Source organism: Clarias gariepinus, chromosome 22 (assembly GCF_024256425.1).
Source record: "Clarias gariepinus isolate MV-2021 ecotype Netherlands chromosome 22, CGAR_prim_01v2, whole genome shotgun sequence".
Lineage (NCBI taxonomy): Eukaryota > Metazoa > Chordata > Actinopteri > Siluriformes > Clariidae > Clarias > Clarias gariepinus.
The window spans coordinates 10,247,302-10,265,000 of NC_071121.1; the positions used below are offsets into that span (position 1 = coordinate 10,247,302).

The following is a 17,699-nucleotide window of genomic DNA, read 5'->3' on the forward strand; positions in this document are numbered from 1 at the left end:
TAATACATAATGATGTACTGTAAGGTGAACGATTTATATACAAATATATATATACTATTTATATTAATATATACTATTTACGTTATTATAGACAGTTCTAAATGAACACTTTTGTTGTTATATTCTTTTAACAGAATTTCAAATTTTAGTGATTAGCACTGTGGCCTTACACACTTCATGATGGGAATCGAACCCTGACCCTGGAAGTGCATGTTCTCCCCGTGCTTGGTGGGTTTCCTCTGGGTGCTCCAGTTTCCTCCCATAATCCAAAGACATGCAGATTAGGCTAATCGGCGTTCCCAAATTGCCTGTAGTGTGTGAGTGAGCATGTGTGTGCGTGCCCTGCAATGGATTGGCACCCGTCTACGGTGTACCCTACCTTGTGCCCTGAGTTTTCTGAGTGTTTTTTTTTTTTTTTTTTTTTTTCCCCCCCAACCTCAGCAAGAAATTAAATTAAGTTTGGACTGGGACGTGGCGCTCGGTCCTCATGTCGCATGTCAAAGATGATGGTGTCTGGCTACTTACTCACATCTTAGTTTTCTGCTTAAATGTTACCCGCGAGGTGACCGTGTGTAAGGAGAAGGAGAGATATGACATGTATTATTTTGTGCTGTAAGTTATTTTGCTCAGTTTCATCAGTGTTTCCACATACCAGCATGATCCTGATTCTCTTTTATCCTTGATTAGTTCAACTAGGTATAAAAAAATAAAATAAAAATCAATGCATCGACCCCCGCATCGCACTTCAGCTGATGTTTGTAGTGCAGCAGGTGGTGCGATTTCGAAATGAGTAGCTTGCACTATAGTTACAGCATCGAGCAAAGTACATTAAGTTTTTAACATGCATGCCAAATAAAACTCTCGTTTCTGTAAAAGCCACTAAACGGGAAATGGCTTGGACACGAAATATGCTTGTCCTGGGTGCAGGACCTAATGATTTGTCCACATGCAACGTATTTGATAGAACTTTTAGAGTGATAGAGTTTTTACTATCTGTTTATTGCTCAGTGCTTAAGGACACTCGCGGAGCCTGCTGCTGATTTACACAGAAATGACTCACTCGCCCCGTACTGATTCTGAGATTCATAACAGCAAAAGCTTTTCTCTTGGAAATCGATCAAGTTCACTGGGTTACTTATGTCTCAGCATCCGATTATGTCATCACTGACGGCAAATTCCTAGCCCAGGATTGCCGTGCCTTGTGATCATCTCTTTCCGGAGTGTACTCGGCCTACGTCTATCATAATAACGATGTCGAACGGCGCGGCTCTATCACGGCTACTGTTTCACGTTATTCACGTTTCTCGTGATTAAATCATGGCTTCTTTTAGTTCATGATCGACAGTATAATTCCAGAGATCATTCGCTCATCCTGAGCAGGTAGTACTGGAACCAGTGTTTGCTGCATGGACGTCGCTGATCAATCAGGCACAAGCTGGAATGACTAAACATTTTACCCTGCATTTGAATAATGATTTGTGGCGCAAAAATACCGTCCAGTAACCATGTAGGTTCAGGATATTTCCAAAACCCAGATGCTTTTAGAGACACTTGACCATTTAATATACTGCTTCCTGTGTTCCTAATAGACTAAACCACAATGCAGTTTTCATTTCCCTGTGGACATTACGCTTTAATTTCCTACTTGGTGAGAAATTGACAAAGATGTATTGCACTGTGCATGAAATGACTTTGCGAAACTTTTTTTTTCTGGCATGCAGTTGTAGTTGTCAATTTGACAAGTACTGGCTGCCTTAAGATTTAACGGAATTTACGCTCACTGTTGATTCCCGGCACAATATGCTAATATTCAGAGAACTGGCTTGTGTTTTTTCTCGACTGCGTTTTTGAATGGCAGTTAAGGCTGGGAGTGACAGTTGAACAGGTTTCCCCAGTGGGAAGTTTATAATTCTCACAACTCTAAGACAAGGGTGTTGATGTTTTATAGGTGTCCTGTACATGTGCAACTCATGTTGAAGCTTGTACTTTAAAGGGGAAAAAAATACATACATACATACATACATACATACAAAGGTGCTGTGAAAAAAGTATAAATTTTTATTTATTTTGTTTGCGTATTTGTCATTCTTAAATGATTAAGATCATTAAACAAGTTTAAATGTAACACAAAGATAACCCGAATAAATACAAAATGCTTTTTTGCATCAATTATTTTATAAACAATTTTTAATGATTTCATTTATTAAAGGAAAAAGAACTGTCCAAATTTACCTGGCCTTGTGAAAAAAAACTTTCACACGGGTAAGGTTGATTTTAAAATTTGTTTGATGATCTCAATCATTTATGTCTGACAAATATGCAAAAAGATAAAATAAATTTCAGGAGGGAGCAAATACTTTTTCATGGCACTTTGTATATACATAAATACAGTGTGTGCGTGTATGTGTGTATGTATATTCAGTATATGTTTGTATAATAAATCATAAATTCAGTTATATTTCCAGATTTCTATGTTTTTTAATTGATTTATGTTTGTTAATAAAATTTACATTTACATATATTTGCATTTTAAGCGGTGACAGCATCCTGTGGTTTATTTTTTTCTTCAGAATTTTAAACATTGAACATAAAAATCTGGATGTTTGTAAAACTGTTACAGAACGTGATTTTAAATTGAATTGGTGCCAGGTATCGTGATATTTTAACCATTTAACCACTTGTTCCATTACTTCTGAGCCCCCATGTTAGGGATATGTGTACGAAACAGGCTGGAAAAAAAATTTACTAGTGGAATTTGCCAGTATGAAGCAGTGAAGTGACACTTTTGCAGTTCAGTTCTGCGAGCACTGAGACACGCACATTTTCTTTTCTCAAGATAAATAAAAATACGATAATGAAACTGTTTTCTAATAATGATGCTGTGGGATTCTAAACATACAGTTCAGGTCAGACTTACCTTTCCAGTCTCACGAAATAGCAGTCAACTTAATGAAACTAAATAAAACAGTTTATTGTTGATTATTACTAGGTAGGTATCGAGAGTGACAAAATATTACTCTTGATGCAGCTGGTGTTAATATGCCTCTAAATTAGGGCTGCATCTAGTGTTTTTTCTTAATTGACTAATTCATTAATCATTTTATTGATTAGTCTAACATTTTTTTTTAATAAATAATAGAGCAATATTTTTCTGTTTGGATTATTAATCCTTTGGTTAACTTCCCAGTAAATAGCCAAAACCTTTCTATTCAAGCAGTTTCTCATTCAAATATTTATTTCTACAAAAAAAAAATTCTCGCTTTAAAATTATTTTTTTTTTAAATAATAGCAGCCAAACTTCAACTCGCGCGACTTCATTTTAAAAGGCTATATGCACACATGCGCTGGAAAGTGGCATTGAAAGACCAGCCGTTAGCATCTGCTCTGCATCTGAATCTTGACTCCAAGGCATTCACACCCACCAACACTCAGACTAAACTTACTCTAATACCCACTTAGGCTGCTGTCTCGATATGTAGAGGGCCAGGCGGACCGGGATTTTTTAATTTTTTAAATTTTTTGTTGAGACGCTCATGCTCTGTGCCCGTGCATGCTGTCCGTGCATACTGTGTTTGCGCGGATGTGTGTGTGAATGATGTACCATCCTGAGAAGGGTCATGGCCAACCTGAAGCCTATAAGCCTATCTCAAGGAACCTGGGACAGAAAGCAGGGTACACCCTTGATAGGATGCCAATCCATAACCGGGCACAAATGTAAACACACGCACCTTGTCTCACACTATCGGTCTCAATTTGTAAGTGTCAATCAACCTGCACTTCAGGTCTTTAGACTGTGGAAAAAAACCTACAAAAAGAACATGGACTTCACACACAGGCTGGAGACGAGATTTAAACCTCCAACACTGGAATATTCAAAAAGCTGCTTATTACAAGTTTGTCGTGTTTATTAAGTTTATTACAAATTATCGTGAATATATATATATATAGTTACTTTTACTAAAGGCACATATTGTAGTCAACTGGATTATTATGTTGGATCCTGTCTAGTGAGCATTTCTAGTAAATAGGAATCCATATACAGTATAATTAGGTCCAACTGTGTTGAAGCGGCTTAAATTACAAAACAAAAAAAGTTTGATATGTGAGCCCTGAATGTAGGCATCAAAACACTGGTTAAATAAAGAATTAAACACTCGAGATAATTAAACCGTTTGTTGTTTGACCTTTATTGCTTTAGAAGCGACTCTAAACGATTAGTCACGATTTAACAGTGCATCACTACTGCTGATGGTCTTCAATTATTGCCACATTAATTTTTAAACATATGTAGGTATTTTTGTAATTATGAATCAGAAAAACATTTATTTTTTGCTGTGCACTTACCGATCATACCATAAATACAATTCTTGAATCAGTATCATTCACTGTTGTATCTAAACCCAGCCTCGATCTGCATTTTATCCAGGCTGACATTATTTCTAATGCTGTTTTGTAATCTCGTGGATTTTTTTGCCTACTGGTTCTTGTGTGTTTCCAGACGTCTGAAGCCTAAAAACTTTCAATCATGAATTTATTTGATTTTGTTCTTCGCAGATCTTTCAGCAGGAAGACTTCAATAAAAAGCCAGGCCGCATGAGCGTCAAACCCATTAACTTTGCTGTGATTCTCAAACTCAGCAAAACCAACCTGCAGGAGAAAGCCTTCAAGGTGAGTTCTCATATTCTCTTTACGGTAAAAGCTGCTTAAACATGCTGACACGCCTAAGAATGCTTGAAAAGTTACTGAAGCTTGAGTAAAAGTTGACATGAAAACCCTGTAGTTTGTTTTATTTGCGGTGTATACAGTATGCAAGGGACAGCACTTGTTTTGTGCGTATGAACATGTACTGTATATAAGTACCAATCAACCACAATTAAACCATTAAAAGCACTGACAGGTGAAGTAATAATCAATGAAATTGATTATTAGAGATATCATATCAGGAGGTCACTGTTGATTCCTATCACAACACCTAAGTGCCGATTCAATTAAAATTGTGATTCTGTATCACACCGTGTATCACGGTTTTATAAATATCCCGAGTCAATATTACCTTTTCCCCTGATTTTAAATCTTAAAAAAAGTTTAATAATTAATTAAACGTAGCCCGTTCTTTACATAACATTAAATGATGCCTTTGGTCTTAAGTAAGAAAAGTAAACGATGCAAAACAACTTTAAATACAAGTGTTTAATTAGAATAATTATTATTATTTCTAAACAACTTTTTAAAAAAATCACTCCTACCACACAGAATGAAAATGTATAAATAGTTCAGAATGTACCACCTGTAGGAGTATAAAAAAACAGAGATGATGTACAACCTCAAATGCCTCCAAATTTTCAAAACTTAACTTGACCGTGAACATGCGGGTTAAATGGCTATGAGCACGCGTATCTTCTAACTCAAATTTCCACACACAAGAATCACAATTCATGACAGTTTTTTTTCCCCCTCGGTCTTTAGTGATATACCCCAAATAATACACAGGTCAAAGGGCAGGCTATATTAGGCTGTATTAGGCTAAAACTAGTGAACAACTTGAAGATGGTGTGCTAAAAGCAGGAAAAATGGCCAAGCATAAGGATTTGAGAGACTTTAACAAGGGTCACACTATGAAAACTGGCTTATAGCATCTCCAAAACGGCATGTCTTCTGGGGTGTTACTGGTATCCGGTGGTTAGTACCTTGGACCGTACCGTTAGAGACTCATGTCTAAGGCTCATTATTTTGCATGGGAAACAAAAACTTGCCTGTTTGTTCCAATCCCACAGAAGAGATACTGTAGCACAATTTGCTGAACATGTTATTTTTGGATGTGACAGTAAGGTGTCGGAACCCACACTGAATCACAGCTTGCTGTGTATGGGGCGGCATAGCCACACAGACTGGCGACATGGAGTGGCCATGCTGACCCCTCTTCACTGAGGAAAGCTCCTACAATGAGCATGTCAACATCAGAATTGGACCGCGGAGCAACGGAAGAAGATGGCCTCTTTTACATCATGTGGATGGCTGGGTGCATGTGCCTCACTTACCTGGGCAATAGATACCTCCTGGATACACTCTGGGATGACTGCTTGCTGGCGAAGACAGCATGATGCAATGTTCTGTTAAAAAACTCTTAATCCAGGCACTCATGTGGAAGTTGCTTTAACAAGTTGCATCTACCAAACATTGTTGCAGACCAACTATTACCTGATGGCGGAGGCCTCTTTCAGCAGGATTATGCACAGAATCATTTAGGAATGGTTTGAGAACCATGACTGTTGAGAGTTCAAGGTGTTGACCAAATGCCTTGGTTCAGAGATGTTTCTGTGACACAAGAGGGACCTTCACAATACTAGGTAGATGATTTTAATGTTATGGCTGATCGGTGTATACAGACATCGACAGATGGATAGAACAGGGTGACAGTGGCAAGGAAAAACTCCCTGAGATGGTTATAGGAAGAAACCTTGAGAGGAACCAGACTTAACAGGGAACCCATCCTCATTTGGGTGATGGCAAATAGCAGGGATTGATCTGCATTCATACTGTGTGTTAGTTGGCAGGCAGTTCAGCATAACAGTTGATGTTAATTGATGTTAATATGGAGTCCAGTTAGTTATTGAAAACTCAGGTAGACCTCTATAAAGTTCCAGTTCTGAACTATTGAACAGTCAAGTCCTCAGAAAAACAGCTGCCAACACCAGTCGAGGCCAGAACTGTCTTCTAGGTAGAGAGAACCATCCCCAAACACGAGACGCATCCCAAAGAGACACACGGCGCATCCATGTGACGAGATCTCCAACCAGAAGCGGGGCACCAGGATGGGTCAAACAGGTCCGGAGGGCAGAGGGAGTCTGAATCAGGAGCCACATGTGTAGCTCGACAAAGAGGGAAGGAGAGAGAGGGGGAGAGAGGGAAGAGAAAGAGCAGGAGAGGGAGCAGAAGAGAAGAGGTAACAGTTAGGTCTGGTCACACTCTTATGTTATATAAATGTATATTTACTGTAGAGTGCAGGCAGAGACTCTGGCCGGACTAACTATGACAGCATAACTAAAAGGGAGAGCCAGAAGGAAACACACACATGAGGGCTTCCTGAGATGTAAAGCAAAACAATCACCTCACTATCAGCAAACCTGAGTGATCAGTGAGAGTGAGGAAGACAGCATCCAAACATACCAGTTCACCATAATACTCTACGTCCATGAGTCCCCCAGATCTGCTCCTTTACCTATGGCAAATCTATTTATAAAAATGCTTGATTAAATAAATAGGTTTTTAGCCTGGACATAAACACTGAGACTGTGTCTGAGTTCTGAACACTAATTGGAAGACTATTCCATAATTTCTGGGCTTTGTAAGAAAAAGCTCTGCCCTCTGCTGTAGTTTTCATAATACGCGGTACTGAGAAGCAGCCTGCATCCTTTGATCGAAGTAGGCGTGGCAGATCGTAAGACACTAGCAGTTCACTCAGATACTGCGGTGCGAGACCATTTAATGCTTTATATGTATTTATACGTGTTATATGTGCTTTATAATTACAAATCACATTTTACTAGAGAAGACCTTTGGGAAGACTTGGGACTCTGGAAGGGTTCTACACTACAATGCAGTGAACACCTTTACAAATATGACCTTCATGGAAGTCATCAGAAGAAAACATTATTTATACATATATATTTATACATGGGCCAGGTGTAGCTCAGTGGTTAAGGCATTGGACTACAGTTCGGAAGATCCCAGGTTCAAACCCCACAACCACCAAGTTGCCACTGTTGGGCCCTTGAGTAAGGCCCTTAACCCTCAACTGCTCAGATGTGTAATGAGATAAAAATGTAAGTCGCTCTGAATAAGAGCGTCTGCTAAATGTAAATGTAAATATAAGCCTGGTGCAATTCGGAAACCAGGTCTGTCTACTGATGAAGTTATATACCTTTTTGCCTGCAATGCGCTAAGCTATGTTTGGTGAAAAATGACCTCTCCAACTGTTAAGCACAGGGTGGAGCGATCATATTTTAGGCTTGTGTTGCAGCCAGTGGCACGAAGAACATTTCACTGGTAGAGGGGGAAAAATGGATTCGATTAAATACCAGCAAATTCTGGAAGCGAACATCAACCCTGTCTGTAAATAAGCTGAAAATGAAAAGAGGATGCTTTCTACAACAGGGTAATGATCCTAAAATCGAAATCCGCAATGGGGTACATCAAGAATCTGAAGGGCTTGGCATGACACTTTGTCTCCTGACCTACACATCATCGAAAGTCTGCGGATGGAGCAAAAAAAGTATCTTGGGCGAGATAGAAGCCTTTTGCAAGGAAAAATGGGCAAAATTTCTCAAGCAAGAATTGAAAGACACTAAGGGTACGTTCACATTACAAGCCACATCCAAGTTTTTGGGCAATTCGGATTTGTATGTCTTGACGGTTCACATTCATAATTACAAGGAAAATGGATACGATTTCAGCGAAAATTATACTTAGAATTTTGCTCTGGAGAATGGCAAGCAGTTAGTTGGCTGTATTTGTTGCGGTCTATAAGAAGGAAGAAAGCCAGACGCCTCGTTTAAGCTGATTTTGCTTTTAGATTTTGCTATGAAATCCCTATAGGACTACATACGAAAGTGACTCGGGTCTGATCTGAAAAACATCAGATTTGTACATTCGGACAGCCTTAAAAATCTGACCTGAGGGTTACATGAGGGTAACATGAGGAAAATGTAAAAATCTGAATTAAGCTTATTATGCTCATAGTCTCTTAATGTGAACGTAGATTAAAATTGCTACAGAGTTTTGAAAACTAAAGTATAGAATTAAAATGTACTTTTCGACAAGCGTTAAAAGGCTAATTTATAATAGCAGAAATGTGTGTATAGTTTGTTTTTAGACTGATTAATGAGGATGAAAGTTTGTGTGGTTTTAGAAGAGTTCAGATGGTTAACTTCATTTGACCCTTTAATTTACAGTTTGTTAATTGTCAAAATTAATTATTCCATTCTTTATTATTATTATTATTAATTAATTAAAAAAGGATCCTTATTTGTACTTAGTTGTTGGTCGTTAAGATTGTTGATCATTGTAGGTCACACTTTGAGGAGAACGTACTGTAGTACAGCAACAAAACATCAAATTTTTTTGTCCTTTACGTTTTATTAACACAGCAATTAAAAAAGTCAAATGATGTTTGTTAAAGCCTGTTACATTTATGAGACAATACCTTTTAAACGGATGTGTTGTATCTCATTATTTGCTTTACACAAATACGGAATAATCGTTTATTATTTCTGTCCCTGTTCTATATGTAGAAATGTAATGTTGGAATCACTTTAGTAAATGTCTCCCGTCATGTTTCCGAGCCTACTATAGCTTGAAATTATAGGATGGTCTCTTATGTCTCTTGAATCGCATTAAGGAGTAAAAATAGAAAGGAAGGAAAATAAATAATTTCTTTTCTCTCTCCCTGCGCTTCTCCTGTACCTGAATGTAGCCCTCGTATCTGATGAAAGTCTGAACGTGTCGTCACAGCAGCTACAGCAGCACACGCTGGGGCTTCTGCCAAGAGGATTGCCACTCGACCTGTAGGGATTATCCTATTATTAGCCCAGCTGCACGTCAGGATCTCGCCCCCGAGTCGGGTCGCGTCTCTAAAAATACTCCCCACCTACCTGACCTAACCGTCAGCATAGGGACTTTCCATAGTGGAAGAATGCTGCAGAGACAATGAAGGGTGGGTTGGCCAAAGTCTTTACACCCAACCCCAAGCACAAATGCTTTATGGATTAGTCGTGTGTGCGTGTTTGGAACCGGTGAAGTGGGCAATGCTAAAATGTCTCTCAGTAGCTCAGTGGCTGCCAACCGTACAGATTTAAGTACCGAACCAGATCTCCTGAAATTCACATCCCTATATCAACTTCTAGAGTGAACAATGTTCATTAGCTTTGAATAATCGTCCTGCAAGCTGAGTTGTTTTGAGTCATGTGACCATATGAGAGCAACAAGACAGCACAGTGATTTTGTTGTTGTTTTTTCTTTTTTTTTAGTAACCATGTCACCACTGCAGCATCAGATTGCTGTTCTTGTTTCATAAGGGTGGAAACAGATCTGCTCATCTGCTGTTGTATCAGTCTGTCTCACAGTTCTAGGCATTCTGAGATGCTTTTCTGCTCACCATAGTTGCAAGCAGTAGGGATTTGATTTGGTTGTAAACCACAAATTTTGGATTTTTTTCAGATTTTCTCCCTAATTTAGTCGTTTCCAATTTCACTGCGCCACTCGGGGGCCCCAATGTTTTTTAATTTTCTTTTCGAGCTCTCTCAGAGGGAACGGATGAGAGGTACTTGGTGCTCCCACAATAATCACGGCTCTACGGCCAATCAGGGGCGTCTGTGAGCTCACGCATGCGGAAGGAGCGGATAGCGCTGGAAAGAAATGCCTGTGCTTAAACAACAATAACAAATCAATCGGTAAAGTCATTGAGACTGCAGTTTTCACCATTATGATGATGTCTGATGTGAGCAGTAGCTAAAGCCCTTCAGCTGTATCTGACACGCGACTGGTATAATTTGTATTATGTGATGTAAAAAAATTTTGTTTTTTACAGACCACAACACATTACGAATTAATCATAGATACTCCTTGTGATGTAACCAGGTATAAAAGTTTTAAAGCTGTGATGTCTATAATAAATGTCTTTATTCCAGGATGGCCTGATTGAGCAGCTCTATGACCTCATACTGGAGTATTTCCACACCCAAGCCACCACCATCGGCTTCCCTGAGCTTGCACTGCCCACCATCATCCAGGTACACACTGAACCCTTTTTTTTATTTTATTTTATCTTCTTAAAAAAATCTAAAGCTTTAAGGGGTACTTTAAAAAAAAATATAATAATAATTTTTAACAGTACTATAGTGATGGTCTGTGAAATGACTGAGCGGTGTTCGGGCTTCAATTGTGGCTTTTCTTTTCTTTTTTCTTTTCCCTCTCCTCCCCCTCTCCCGAGCTTTTTTTTTTTTTTTTTTTGCTTCTTTTTATCATGATGACGACTGTTAGGCCCACATCCTGTTTGAGAGGTGCTAAAGGCCATGCCTGGGACACCCAACCACAGGCTGTAGTCCTACTCTCACACCCACACATACACATATACACGGGTCCAGCTACTTTCAGGCCTCACACACACTAAGAGAAGGCAGTAGTCCAGCTTCTTTCTGCAGCATGGCCACTCCTAGCTCATTCACACACACACTCACGCACACACACACCACACATAGGCCACATCCTGTTCTTTGGCCAAAGATCAGACCTCCAAAGCACTGTTAAAAGTCAAGCCCTGAATATTTATTCTTTTGGCCTATAATATTTCATGTGGGTATTTTAAAACGCCGGCTTCAGCTAATCCCTGGTTTTTTATTGTTGGAACACGACTGTGCGCAGGATCAGATTTGTTTTTTGAGCATACCTGCGAAGCCAGATAATGATCATATAAAATCCTGTTTGGTGTTAATTTTATCCATTAGATTTATTTATACTTGGCTCTAGTTTTTCCAGCTTCAGCCAATGCCTTAACGTGCCGATTCTCAACGCTGCCATCCTCTCTTTTTCTCTCCACTTCCATCCAGCTGAAAGCTTTTTTGAAGGAATGCAAAGTGGCCAATTACTGCAAGCAGATCCGCCAGCTGCTGGAGAAGGTACAGGAGAACTGCAGTCACATCACAAGCCGGAGACAGAGGGCTGCTTTTGGCGTGGCTGACACCGTCGCTGTGGTAAGTGTGCTCGTGTGCGCTTGCTCATCAAGCCGGCGAGCATTTTGAGGACGTTGAACATTCGCGCTGACCTCCCTTGTCTTTCCAGACAGCGAGCGCACTGTACCACACCCCTCCAAGTTTTGACCCTGTATATACAGACACATTTGTGCTTGTGCGTTTTTTGTACGCACAATGGTTAGTTTGGTCTGGCTTTTTACACCTGCAGACGTGATATTTCAAGTTCACCACGTCCGCCTGGTTCTTCACTGAGGTTAGCCGTCTTAAAAAAGAAAGAACGAGAGAGAGAGAACAGCATGTGCACATTTCATGTTAAGGCTTTCATTGAGTTTTTTCTGTTGTGTGACTTTTGTATTTCTATCTATTAAAATAAAATGACGAAACAAAATAGGAACATTTTTCAGCTAGATGTGATGAGAAAAAAAAGGTTATGTTTTAAAAGGGCACAATTATTGTCCTTCATCAAGTAGAGAAAACAATGAAATGACTGAAAGTATGTTCAGCGCATTATTAAAACCTGGGCCGTCAACTTTGAAACAGAAATGTGGTTGGGAAAAAAAAAATCACAAATGACTAATCAGACATCACTTAAACACTTGATGAAGTTGCATCATAAAAAATTACCGTAGCGATCAGAGCTATATTTAGTAATGAAACTAAGTGCATTTCCACGAACACGCACAATGTGATGAGAACTCATAACCGTGCGGCCATAAGAAATCCACTTTTTAGTGAGACTAATTGGAACATACAATAACTTCAAAGAAAGATTGCACTTTGGAGCAATAGAAAAAGGTCATGTGGTCTGATGAGACCAGATTGATCCTAGTCCACAGTGATGCACATCAGGGTAAGAAGGGCGTATGAAGCAATGAACCCATCATGCATGGTGCCCACCGTACAAGTCTCTGAGGCAGTGTTAATGTATGATGTGGGGTTGCTTCAGTTGGTCAGGACTAGACTCAGCAACGTTATGTGGCAATAAAATGAAGTCAGGGGCCAGGGGTAGCTCAGTGGTTAAGGCATTGGACTACGGTTCAGAAGATCCCTGGTTCAAACTCCACAACCACCAAGTTGCCGCTGTTGGGCTCTTAAGCAAGGCCCTTAACCCTAAACTGCTCAAATGTGTAATGAGATAAAAATGTAAGTCGCTCTGGATAAGAGCGTCTGCCAAATGCCTAAATGTAAATGTAAGTCAGCTGATGACTTGAATGTACTGCATTCACATGAATAGATTTTTTTTTCTTCATCCCTTTATGAAAAACAGGCATATTCCAGGACTTGCATTGTGAAAGAGCAGTTCTGGGAGCATGAGGAATTATTTTCATGTAAGAACTGGCTAAGACACAGACATTGCGTCGTAATCAAATCTAAAGTGTGTGCAAGTTTTTTTTTTTTTATGTTTATTTCTTTTAGCGTTTTAGCCAAGCAGTGTATAACCGGGTGAAAAGTATAATTCAATGTACGTTAATTATAATTAAAAAAATAATAATTAGATTTTGGGCATACAGGTACTACACTAAAGTCACAATAGAGACTTATACCAATGCAGGCTTTACGAGACAATGTTGACGCAAATAAAATATTATGTTCAGAAAATATTGTGTAATGACAAAAACAATTACGTACACTATTATTAATGCATTTAGTTTTATGTAGATAAAATTTTCATATTATGATCTTTCTCCATTCTCTTATTATTATTATTATTAGTAGAAGTTGTAATAGTAATTTTTTTTAGGGGTATACATTTATTTCATAGGGAGATTATTAATTCTTAAATTGTTCAGCAGTAGATTATGTTGTAATCATTCGGACTAATTAGCAAATTTATGTCATCCTCTCATTATGTATTTATTTTTGGTATACATTTCCTTTTCCCAATTAAATTGGTTTCTGGTTATGTGTTTTTAACTTGCATCAAGCACAGCACACAGCTGTTGGGTTTTAATTTGCTTTGTAGACTTGTGGTGGTGGAAAGCAGCATGCACATATAAACCGTATTTTACGGTAACAACTAACCCTTGGCCATGCTGCGCATCTGCTTTAAATTCTGCATTTTTGGGAAAAGTTGAGCAGTGGTGTACTATGGGCTGTTTTAGTATTATATTTTCCAAGTTCGTTTAGGCCAAATGAAATGAGGCTGCAGAACAGATTCGTCCCGTTTCATAATGCCTACTTCTGATTGGCTTACTGTTATATAAGCATAATTTGTGCAAACATTAATGCTTTTTAAGTGATTATTTCTGGTGCTGCCTCCTAGTGTGCATTTTGATGTAGTGCTTATAATTAATTTTTATTGGAAATATTGCAATAACTGACATGAGCATCAAACATGTCCTAGTAAATCACAGTTAAGGATCAGTTATAAATCCTAACCTTACTAGCCAGGCTCCTTAAATGCTTACTAAGAATTTATTTGAAGAGTTGTGTCTTCGCGATTCCTTGAAGCGTGAGCGAAGGCCTGCTTACATTCCGATTCTTCTTCCTTCTTTATTTTTTATGAAGCGCTAAATCACAAATCTGATCCCGTATTAAATAATAAAGCGATTAGTTTGAAAATTAAAATATGGCCGCTACTTCAATAATATTCTCTACTGAGGATTTTCTGTTGGCTCCGATCACGTATAATGTCCAGGCGGTTGAGCTCCGTGTGTCCAGACTGAGACAGAGACGGGCCTGTTTTAGGAGTGAAAACATGCCGGAGTTCCCACTGCTCTCTCCAATCCACACCGCCCACCCGCAACAGCCTCGCTCAGCCTCTCCATCATGTACAGGTGTCAGCTGGTCAGACCCACCCGCGGGCTCCCCCGAGGACTGTGCGAGTGTGAATGTCTGCGTGCATGTTAGCACATGCAGGCCCTACGGCCATGGCTGATCCTCGCGCGTGGCCACTAACTGGAACTTCAACAGCTGACACTGACCCTAAATCTGTAGTGCATATTAGTGTGGAGGTGGCGATGGGTTGGGATCGTACTAACAGCATTTCTCTCAGTGAGGAGGAGTGAACAGGAAGTATAGTAGCTATCAAACACTTCATCCGGCAGCTGCTCCGAGTGTTGCTCTATTTAGAGTCGCATGTATGCTGGGTATATGTGTTGACCGGGTAATGGCAGCAGGAGTGGTTTGGGAAGAGAACGAGACAGAGGGAGGGAGGAACGGAGCGCTGATGGTGCGAGGAGAGAGACGAGGAGCCGTTTCCTTTCCAGGACGAGCTCCACGCCGCATTCATCTTCATCTCCGCTCTCATCTGTCACCCTGCCGGAGCTTGCCCCATCCCACTCCCTCCCCCCTCCCTGTTCCTGGCTGGAGCTGCTCTCAGGCCTGATAAATATTTAAGACCGTTTAAGAGTGAAATGAAGGAGAGATAGGGTGGTGTCTCTCTCTCTCTCTCTCTTTCTCGCGCGCGCTCTCTCTCTCTCTATTTCTCTTCCTCCCTCCCCCGCTGTAATGTAGAAGACTCTGGAGGCGAGTGGAGGGGGTGCGGCTGCTCTGTGCTGGCAGACAGCGTGGCACCGCGCCGGGTGCGTCTGTCGCCGGCTCTGGGCGGCAGGAGCGATGTCCTTCAGTAGCTGGACTGGCAAGCCAACCTTCTCTGCACCACTGCAACAGGACGTCTGCCTGGCACGCTGCCCCTGTGATCTGTCCAGCAAACAGCTGAAATTTAATTAAGGCCATCCTCCCCACCCTCCTTCCCTCGTTGCGCCACTCCTCCTACTCGACAAGTTCTCCCATGGTCTTCTTTATTGTAACGTTTCTGGATGGGGCTTTTTAAAAAAAAAAATAATATTAATAAAATCTTTATTTATTTTTTAGGTATGAGTTCTCATAGGTCTTTTAATGGATTGAGACATGGTAGTGTCCATTTCTTCATGGTGTTTTTTTTTTTTCTTCTTCTTTTCTCTCATACTTCCTCAATACAAGACGTTTTCCAGGATCTGTGCTACTTTCGGGGTGTTTTTCTTTCCATAAAGCAGGACGTTTCACTCTTCATTGTGCTCTATTCATTTTTCACTGCCCTACAAACCACCACAAATTGTAATAAATAAGTTTCGATAACTGATGACGGAACCCGAGATCTATTAGGGTCTATTGAATTTGGAGGTTAGAAAATCTTATTTGACCTGATCAATATCTTCCACAAAGACCTTTAGAGGTAGACTCGGAGAAATCCTCTGATCTGGCTCCTCTCTCCAACTTCACACCCTTATTACCAATACTGTTTTTTTCCACTGTTCGTCTTACTGATTTTTTTTTTCTTCTATAACTTTGAGAATAATCAAGGTCATATTGAAATTAGTTTGAATTTAATGAGATGATACACCAGTGTTAGCATGTTTAATATTTCCTGTGTTTTCCACCAATCATTTGGTCATGTCAACCTTTATTTCTATTGACTTGCAATAAATTGCTTTCTCTTAAGTTTTTCATTTAATTTATTAACACCACAGAACACCTTGCACGTCTTTCTTTTTCTTAAAGGTGTAAAAAAAAAAAGAAGTAATATTGTCACTCTACTTAACCAAAATTAATTGAGCCTCAGAAGATATTTTGGCAAAAAAGAGAGGCCATTTTAATAATATGTGACTCCCAACAAAGCACAGTGAGAGCCATTATCTCCAAACAGAGAACACTATGATATGTAGAGAATCGTCTCAGTAGTGGTCAGTCTGCCAAAATTTCTCCCGAGCACACAGCAACAGCTCATCCAGGAAATCGCAAAAGATCCCAGAAGAACATCCAAAGAACCGCAGGCCTCTGTAGCCTCAGCTGTAGTCAGCGCTCCTGGCAGAAACGTAAAAGAAATGCTTGGGCCAGAATGGGGTTCATGGGAGAGAAATAAGGCAGAAACCCATTGATAACCAAGAAAAACATCGATGCTTGTTTCGCAAATGCTCCGCGAGCCTTTTAAAATAACATTCAAATGACCGATGAGTCACAAGTGGACGTTTTGGATGACGTTGGTCTGGCATAAAGCGAAGTAAAATTTCACAGTAGGAACGTCGTAGAAATGGTGAACTCCGGTGTTGATGGGCTGATGGTGGCTGCCTCTGGACCTGGATGACTTTTAGGAATTTTGCTCTATATACAAAAATGTGTAACAGAATATTTGCTCATCTTTCTCTGCCGCGAGTGAGAAGGTGCATAATGCAAAAGCAAGTGCGCACAGCGGTAAAGTGCTTGCCCTTTTATTTAAAGATCGCGAGTTTAAATCCCAGGTGGTGCTGTAGCCTCCCACAGCGGTTGGCCTAGAGAGAGCCGATTGGCTGAGCTTCCTTAGAGGGGAGGGGTGGCAGACATTCTGTGCTCTCACAGCAATAGCATCTGTGAGCTCATGCAAACGGAAGGAGCGGATAGCGCTGTCCTCCAAACGCGTTACGCCACTCCCGCTGGTGTGTGAGCTTGCCGTTTGGACAGTTGCATTTGGCTGGCGTCACATGGCTCAGAGAAAACGATGGGAAGTTTGAATCATTTTACTGACTCGGTTCTTTGAATCTTATCATCAAAATGAAAGATTTTTTGTCATTTAGTTCATTTCATTTCTTTAATCAGAAATAGATCTTTGATCAATAAACAGTCCCCCAAAACGTCTACATACACAATTTTGGCTATTGTTCCAGTAATGAAAATATTACAATGCAGTTAAAGACATATTATGATAAAGAGAATGAGCAGCTCATCTCTCATATCTTTTGGTCCAAGTCGTTCGTTCTTCTAAATCTACTGCACTGCATAATGTCTACGGGAGTCACGTGACAAAGGAATGACTGACTAGGAGCAGAAGACTCATGAACCGTTCAGTTCTGTTTCCTGTATACTGCATGGAATAGCATCTATGGGAGTCAGGTGACAAAAGAACAAACGATTCGGACCAAAAGAGAAACAATTTAGATGATTTGTTCTAACCCAAAATATTAAGAATATTACAAAAAAAAAACGTGCTTTTGAACG

At 39.9% G+C, this 17,699-nt stretch overlaps 1 protein-coding gene across 1 annotated transcript in view; it reads left to right on the forward strand.

Moving 5' to 3' along the window:
- The window catches only part of noc2l (NOC2-like nucleolar associated transcriptional repressor), a 41,409-nt gene that overhangs the window by 12,240 nt on the left and 11,470 nt on the right, over positions 1-17,699 (forward strand). Inside the window, exons 13-15 of the mRNA XM_053483355.1 lie at positions 4,555-4,668; positions 10,686-10,787; positions 11,604-11,747. Of these exons, the coding sequence (XP_053339330.1) occupies positions 4,555-4,668; positions 10,686-10,787; positions 11,604-11,747 (360 nt within the window). The remainder of the gene's footprint in view (positions 1-4,554; positions 4,669-10,685; positions 10,788-11,603; positions 11,748-17,699) is intronic.